The sequence below is a fragment of the Varanus komodoensis genome, unplaced genomic scaffold, assembly GCF_004798865.1.
Source record: "Varanus komodoensis strain SLA01 unplaced genomic scaffold, ASM479886v1 scaffold13_3, whole genome shotgun sequence".
Classification (NCBI taxonomy): Eukaryota; Metazoa; Chordata; class Lepidosauria; order Squamata; family Varanidae; genus Varanus; species Varanus komodoensis.
The window spans coordinates 817,797-826,146 of record NW_025335409.1 but is presented as its reverse complement, the minus strand read 5'-3'; the positions used below and the strand labels follow the sequence as shown (position 1 = coordinate 826,146).

Genomic DNA, 8,350 nt, shown 5'->3' with positions numbered 1-8,350 from the left:
AGAGAGAGAGAGAGAGAGAGAGAGAGAGAGAGAGAGAATAAAAGGGAGGAAAAGCCAGTGGGGACAGGCAAATGATCAAGCCTCAGATTGAGTGAAAAATGGTTGGAGTTTTCCTGATTTCTTTTTCTTTACAAGAATTCCTTTCTGGGGATAGATAGACAAACAAGCAATTTTCATGCTCACTAAGTCTCTCTGAACATCAGCCTGATGCTTGTGTCTCCTTAACTTGTATCTGTTCTTGTGCTCACTACTCATTTTGTGAAAATCACAGGGGGGAAGAAAGAGCAGCTATCAAGATGAAAGTGTTGCAGGCAATTCCATAGTTTGTTCAGCTTTTCAAACCTTCCATGCATGGGCACATGTCTCCCATAGAACAAAATGTGGGTGAAATGAAATAGGCAGATTTTGAAAAAGTTGTGCTTTTAAAGAAAGTTGCACAGTTTTTCAAGCATGGGCATATTCCAATTCTTATTCTGGATAAGTTGTGTTTTACAGTACAAATATTCACAAACAGAATAAAATAAATATCTTAATTCTTGTTAAAGAAGAGACTCGTTAAAGTCCAAGAGGAAATCAGAGGGGATGGTCTAATTTGCTATCAACATGTATATAAATATTAGAGCAGTCAAATCATGAAATAATCCAGTTCAGTATCAATACACCATATTCATGTTCTCAAGTATTGCAGAATGGTCTGTCAAAGTATACATCAGTTATGGTCTCTGTCTTGCATCTTAACACAGACGGTTTAACTCTAAGGCTGCTACAGGTGAGATATATACATAAAAAGCAGTTTGCAGAGCGAAGCTCAACAGCCGATTTGTCTGCATTCAGAAATTCACTTGAACTGTGCCCCAAAGGCAGTATATGTGTCAAGGGATTTGAATTCTTTATTTAAGGTTCTCCAAATGCAACATTTCACACGTTCCTGCACAACCTGGCAGGACATGCTTCTCCCATGCTGTGCTGGTTCTAGGTGAGGATTGGTTTTAACTCAGCAGGTTCTTCTTTGCCATTTTAAATAGAATTAAAATTGCCATGTCTGGGGTTTCTGTTTCTATGTTTCTCCTTCTTCCTCCTTGATGGATGAGAAGGGAGATGATTTGAATTTAGCCTGCTGGGATAATTTGACACTTTGGACAAACTATATTGGGTCCTTCCATCTTTTCACATGGGTATGCTTATGTGTGTACGTGTGTGTGCATGTGTGCAGGCACATGCATGCACACATACACATACACACACAGTTATGGATACATGCAATCTAGGATGCACTGAGTTAATCTGTCCTCACCAGCCACTTCCCATCTGTGTCACACTGATGGAAGCCCCTTCTTTGAATTAGGACAAAATTTGAATAGGTTATTCATAGAGCTTTCCGCCAGTTCTTACACTAGGACCGGGAACAGGAAAATACTAGCAATCATCTGAGATTCTGTGTCCAATACAATTGTTTCTCTTTGCTACTCTCTGTCTCTCTGGTGAGATGAATGAATCTGGAGCATTTTCCAGCCCATAAACAAGAGCCAAGAGAGGAGAAGCATGTGGCGTTTGCTCTGCAGGTAGCTGGTGGTTCCCAGGTTTGTTTCTCATGCCTTTGGAAGGTCCTTTGGGCAACATAATTCCCACACTCCATATTCCATGCTCATGCATACAGATGCATTAAGGAAAATGCCTCTTGAGTTGCTGGTTTCTCACGTTCAGTTGCAGCATGTCCTTCCCACTCACTGCTTTGAAGAAATGAACTGCACCTTCATTTCTTTGTTGTCCTTTATAAAATGGTGTCAGTCAGAAATAGCTGACTGGTATATTCTCATGTGCATTTTAGCTAAAGCAGCTTTCAGAGGAAGCCATTTTCAGCAGAGTAGTAGTAAGAAGACAGGTGTTCTCACCATTTTCCATCTGCAAATCCACCATCCGAGCTCCTATGCCTATCCAGATATGTGTTAATGCACATCTAGAGCCTTGGGGGGGGGGGGTAACTGGTTTGAAGGAAGTTGCATAAGGGAAGGGTTAAAGTGCTTCCTTCCCTCCTTGCTACTATGCTGAAGGTTGTCTCCATCTGCAAATATAAATTTCTTTTTAAAAAGCAGCCAGTTGGATTTCAATGCACATTTGTTTTCGACATGCCCTTTCAGCCTTAGCTGCGTGTTTTGATCCAGTATAAAAGATGCTCCTGAATAACCATATGCTAATTTCAATATACAATCACCAATGGGATTAACTTAATCAGAATTATTACAGAAGACTTAATTTCACAAAGGACCATTTTAGTCTACAAAGCACCATTGTTTGTGTTGGGTTGGAGATAGGATAATGTTTTTCATTGGTAAGCATACAATTACCTCATTTGAGACTGCTCTTCAATAAACTCATGTTCTATAAAATTCTTTGAAAGCCCTGCAAATTAAAATGTCTTTTTAATGTTTTATTGATAATATGACTATTGCCCTATGATGACTCTGGGTATTAGTACTCTCATACAACAGACATCATGAAAGTTTGCTTGTTACACTAAGCAATAATCCATTGGCCGTTGCTCTAATTCTTAAGGATCAAGAGGAACAGTAGCGATCTGCTATCTGCCAGTTTTAATCCATAAATTATTAGCTAAATCCAAGCATATTAGCATTAATGCACATGCTGCTTATGGGAGTGATTTTTCTGCATAACTTCTGCCTTTCCTATATGATGCTACTGTGGCCCAGAAGAAATGCAAAGTATTAATCATGAATTAGATTAGGGGTGAAATCCTGGAAATAAGATTCATCAAATACAATCTCACTTGAGGGCAATGTGCAAAAGACTGGACTCTATACTTTTGCCATGTGGTCAGTCAGCAATGATATTACACTGATTTTACTTCTTAGTCCTAAATAATCTGCTTCACTTCTCAATCCTAAATCAGTTTAGCAGAATCCAGTGATTTTGCAGCAAAATGTTATCAACTGTAATTCAACAAACACAAATGTAAGTTCACAGTGTTTAATCCTTCTTCACAGTTCTAATAAGAATGGGCAAGAATTTTGATCCATAATGGAAGAATCTTTCAAAGCCACCAGCTCAAATTGAGTATTTCTTGGATACTGCTCTCCAAAGACTCTTCTCTTTGTCTATCAGATTTTAATAGCTGGTGGAGGACAATTATTTTCTATTTTGGATACTATATTGTTTGAAAATGTTCTTCTGTTTGTGGGTTTGCCATGATAATAGCTCCATTTATCAGTGAACTTGATACAGTGAAGTGTGTACTTTTATCTGCCAGCAAAACAGTCTCAAATTAGAATGCTTTAGTTCCACTTAATTGTTGATCATTCTTTCTTTGGCATTCTGTCTTTAAAGTAATCTCTAAATGTTTTATCAGCTTTTCTTTTCATTTAAATCTATTGTATCTGTCTCAATTAAATGCATAATAGAGCCAAACAGATCCCTCCCCCGTTTTTTTCAGATATATTTCTGCCTTTGGGGCTTCCAAATTCCATGCATTCTTATAGGTGTTCTTCCTTTCCTTTCCAATTCTATTCGTATTCCATCTGCCACTGTAATTTAATTTATTTGCAAAAAATAATTTTGTAGATCCATTTAATCACCAATTTAAAAGTAAAGCAATAGAAAAAACCTTGGCACTCAAATCTGATTATATACAAAATCTATGATAATGACAGGTGAGGCTATAAACCACAGGGGACTTCCAAATATTACTTCATTTGAACCGTTTTAATTTTAATTGCTGCAACACTCTGGAATCTAGCATGCTAGACCAAATGACTTCTTACATGCTCTTTCAAGAATTACTTGCTTACAGAGTCACCAGAATCTGAAATGAAACTAGGCTGTTGGCATTTGATCGCACTATTATCCAACTATAAAACAGATAAAACTAATGAATGAATGAATGTATTTGGAGTGCTGATCATATGGTGTTTATTTGTCCTCAGGATAAGCATAATGGCAACTGTGTAACATCATAGCATTTTCTAAATGAATCAGGGAAAGGCAATATGTGATGGGAAAAAGGTGTTAGCTCCACTTATTAAGATCACAAAGTTAAGATGCAAAATTTTACAGACTGGCAGATGTAGGAAGACAGGACTGAGAATACTCAGTGAAATGCACTTTCTCAAGGGGTAATCAGCAGCTTTGCACAGTGATCTTTATAATGAGATGGCAGTTCTGACCATGTTCATCTGTTCTGATTGTGCACCTATCAATAGAAACAGTTATTCTGTACAAGTTTATTACACTGGTTGCTTGTTCATGCTGTTAGTCTTAGCCAGGGTTCCAAGCATAGCTATGTACATGCAAAAGAGAATGAACTCTATCTTTATTCCTGTTTTCTCTACCCTACAGCAGTTTCCACTGCCCAATAACATTGGAAGCTGCCTTATACTATGCCAGGTCATTGGTCAGTTTAGCCCCATATTGTCTATTTATGGACAGCAGCAATCCATGGGAAACTTAGGCTTTCTGAGTTTTACCAGGAGAAGACAAGGGCTGACCCTTGAACCCTTCTTACCAAATTGATGCTTTGGTACTGAACCATAGTTGTTCACCTGGCTTATCTGTTTCAGTAGCAGAAGATGTTGGAGAAGAGAAGGAAAATTTCCCTTGATGTACATATTTCTCTCCTCCCTGCACACATGCTTTCTTTGGATTCCAGTGTTAGCACCCTGGTTGCCATTTAAGTTCTGGAATGAATGGAAAGACATTGGGAACCTCTAGGATGCATTTGCTGTTGGGAATGTTGGATGTTGGTTGTATGCCACACTTCAACACACTTATATCCAGCATCTGGCACTATATTAATTAAATGCAGGGTCAGGCTCTGCTGAAAGATTGCTGATAGAATTTGACATGTTTTTCTCTCTCTCTCTGTAAAAAAAGGTTACTTACTTCTACAAAATGCTGACTGATGCACTAATGGTAGGCACCTTTGCAGGTAAATCGATATGTGTCCATCACTGTCAGCCACTGCCTATATCTAATTTCTCAATGGTAGGTAATTCTGTAAAGTGTAAACAATTTCTAGTTCACTGAGGCTGTAATTCCAGTTCAGAGTCACTGTGGCTTGCTTTGGAGGAACATGCACAAGATGGTACAACATGCAGCTGATGTTGCACCTATTCACATCAGGAATGTGAAACATGGAAAGTACTTCTGCGGCATGCTACATTTATCCTATCTTGTTCTTTCTTTTCTAAAGAAAGCTGGAAAATGAGCAAAGGTTGGTGGTTGAAAAAAACTGCAGGCCTGTTAATGGCTGGTGAGGAATCTCCTAGGAGTGAAAATCCAGCGGACTTTCAGAATTTGGTTCTCCAGATTCTGAGTCAATATGGTGTGAGTCTAGCCAGTTCCTGACCTCCAGCTTTAAGAAAGGCCACAATTCCTGCAATTAAAAATGGCTAAGGAGATTTACATAGAATTAGTCTACTTCTGGCAATCAGCACCTGAAAGATTCAACAGGCTTTGAGAAAATTGCACAACAAGCAACACGCAATTTGTTCAACAAACATGTGCTTTGGGGGTAGCAATGTATGCACATTGGCTGATTTTACACAAATCGCACGAAGTGTGTTCACTTTTTGGGTGCCAATTTGCACAAAAAGTTGCTAACATTGTGTATTTTCTTGCCATTTTGTTCTTCTTGCTGATTTGAGAGTTCTGAGCCCATCAAGTTGTTTTTCCAGAGAAGACCTCTGGCTAATAGCCATTCTGATGTGTGTGCAAACTTTTAAATCACAATTGGAGCCCTGGTCAGGGGCAAATCATGCACCTTGACTGTGCCCCTCACTCCCCATAGCCTCATTTCTACCAACTACACCTTTAAATCTCCATGTGATAAGTAGAAATTTCTGAATAGGGGGACTTTTGCATGTTAAGCCAAAATGCTTAGAATTCCTGATGCAGTCAGTAATTCTAGCCACTTAGCATTCCAGATCACATCAAGAATTCTTGCAGGCCAGTCCCTGTGAAGCTTCAACATGCAAACATCTGAGACTGCAGTTGGTTGGGGCGTTGGAGGCAAGGATTGAGAACATGGGCTCACTCTTCCCTTCTTCCCTAATTTTGAGAAGGCAGGAAAGCAAATTCCTGAAAAGTCCTATAAACTGGGAATGTTCTCCCCTGCCCCCCCCCCCCCCAGCTACTGTCCATTCAAAAAAGTTGCAGTCCTAATTACATTGATTTGAGAGTAAGCTCCTTTGAACATAGTGGGACTTAGAAGCAAGAGGCACAATCACTCCTGTGTTTACTCAGAAGTAACATTCATAGGTGTGGAAGTGTCAATTAATCTCATTTAATTTCAAAGAGTGAATATTTTCTTAGGTTGAGAGAGTAATGTATAGTGGATGAATTCTGGCTATGGCACTGTAAGTGGCATTCTGTCTTTTACTTCTGTTTTTCATTCTTTCCTTTACTAATTATCGTGATGTGCACAAGTTGATAATGGGGGTACACTTAAAGGAATTGCTTAGGGAAATGCCATTTACAGGAATTGCTTCTTTCTATATATGTTGTCAGTTCTCTTGAAAGGCATCTGACTCTTTGTGACAAGCCATGATCGTAGTTCAGGGAAATGATTAATCATTTTAATTGTGGTACTTGCTCATACAATAGGAAAATCAGGTGCGGTGCTGTCAGGTTTATGTAATCAAAAGGAGGACCATGGAGAAACAAAAAACAACTTTCAGTGTGCTCAGGAAGAACACAGTGTTTCCCTGTGTAGAGCAAATATTTATGAGGAAAGGCACACTCCAGTGAGGATTAAACATGTTCAGTAGTGACAGATGACTGGTGGGGTGGGGAAGATTAGCAGACAGGGAATGGAATATAGTGATGGAAGACATGGCTGGCTTGTATACTCAATGGGGGCATGTGACACTCCAACCTTTTGTCTAATAAACATATTTTCCAGGCATTTTTCCTAATATAATGAATTTTTGCATATTATTCCATCTAATATATACACGTTTGTACAGAGACTCTGATTGGAGAACTCCATGGCAGAATTGAGAATTTGAAGGATAAGTAGAGTTCACATTAAGATATGAACAGAACAAAATTCTCGCCAAGCTGGGCCTGACTGAAGATGTTGGAAAGTGCATCTGGGGCTATGCTAGCAGGATTCATGTTCTTTCGCTGTAGCATGTCAATCAGTTTTATAAGACAGGTAAAATTCCTTGCCGATCAGTGTCCTCTGGGGCCAGTTTGACCAGCAGAAACAAACATCCCTGTTTGAGTGTTGGGTATTCCCAAGTAATGAACATTCAGTCTCTTTGTTCCCCTGTGTGATAGGACATGTTTAAGGCTAACCATCTAGCAGATCCTTAGTGATTTGCTGGGCAGCAGGGGGACTCCATCAGAAGAGCATTTGGCTGGCCCTTTCTCTCTTTTCTGAAGGATGGTTTGCTCTTGATGTCTCTTCCTTTTTTCTTGTCTTTGTACCAGTGCTGGAAGTGATATAATTTTACTCCAGTGATGTGAAATGAGAGTTGTCATAACACCTGTGTGTCACTGTGCAGGGAAAGAGATGTTGCAGAAAACGTTTTCAGAACAGACATTAAGAGTATGTAACTAAGGAAGATGAGATATGTGTGATCAAGTTATGATAGTGATCACATTTTATTATGAGGCAGGATTATTTTAGGGTCCTCTTTTCCAACCATTTTCTGTTTGAATGATAAAACATCCAGTGTTTCTTTCTGTTTGATGAAATTACTGGGTAAGAGATTTTTTTATGATCTTTTATAGGGAGTGCTGGAACACCTGTTGTTTTCAATGAAAATGGAGATGCACCTGGACGTTACGATATCTTCCAATATCAACTAAGCAACAAAAGTGCAGAATATAAAATCATTGGCCACTGGACAAACCAACTTCATCTAAATGTAAGTTTGTATATTGCTGCTTTCTAATTGTACAATTAACCCCATTTGGGAAGACAAAATGCACCTTTTGAGATATTTTATCATAGCCTCTAAATTCTTTTAAATTGCATTTCAGTATTGTGCAATTTATCCGGACTAAGTTAATACAGTCAGGTTACAATCCTATCGATTCTCCACTTTGTCTTGGAGCCCATCAGAGTTTTTGGATTCCCAGTTCTAAGGACCTACAAACTTAGAGATAGGACTCTGAAGGTTAAGCACTGCCTCATCCCCTCACAGCTGGCATGGAAAGAACCTGCCCTCCCCCAAGGGTACAATTGGGTCTTCAAGCAGGGGAAAAGGGGTCTGGGGCTGTGGACTTTTGCTAATTCCAGCCCCTTCCTTCTCACTTCCTGGAACTAAATATCGATGGTTGCAAATGGCTGTCTACAGAAAATATCTGACACAAGACATGATAGCAGCAG

General features: G+C 39.2%; 1 protein-coding gene across 1 annotated transcript in view; it reads left to right on the top strand.

The window, feature by feature from the left end:
• GRM8 (glutamate metabotropic receptor 8) overlaps nucleotides 1-8,350 on the top strand; it is a 469,558-nt gene that overhangs the window by 386,855 nt on the left and 74,353 nt on the right. Inside the window, exon 7 of the mRNA XM_044423415.1 lies at nucleotides 7,750-7,886. Within this exon, the coding sequence (XP_044279350.1) occupies nucleotides 7,750-7,886 (137 nt within the window). The remainder of the gene's footprint in view (nucleotides 1-7,749; nucleotides 7,887-8,350) is intronic.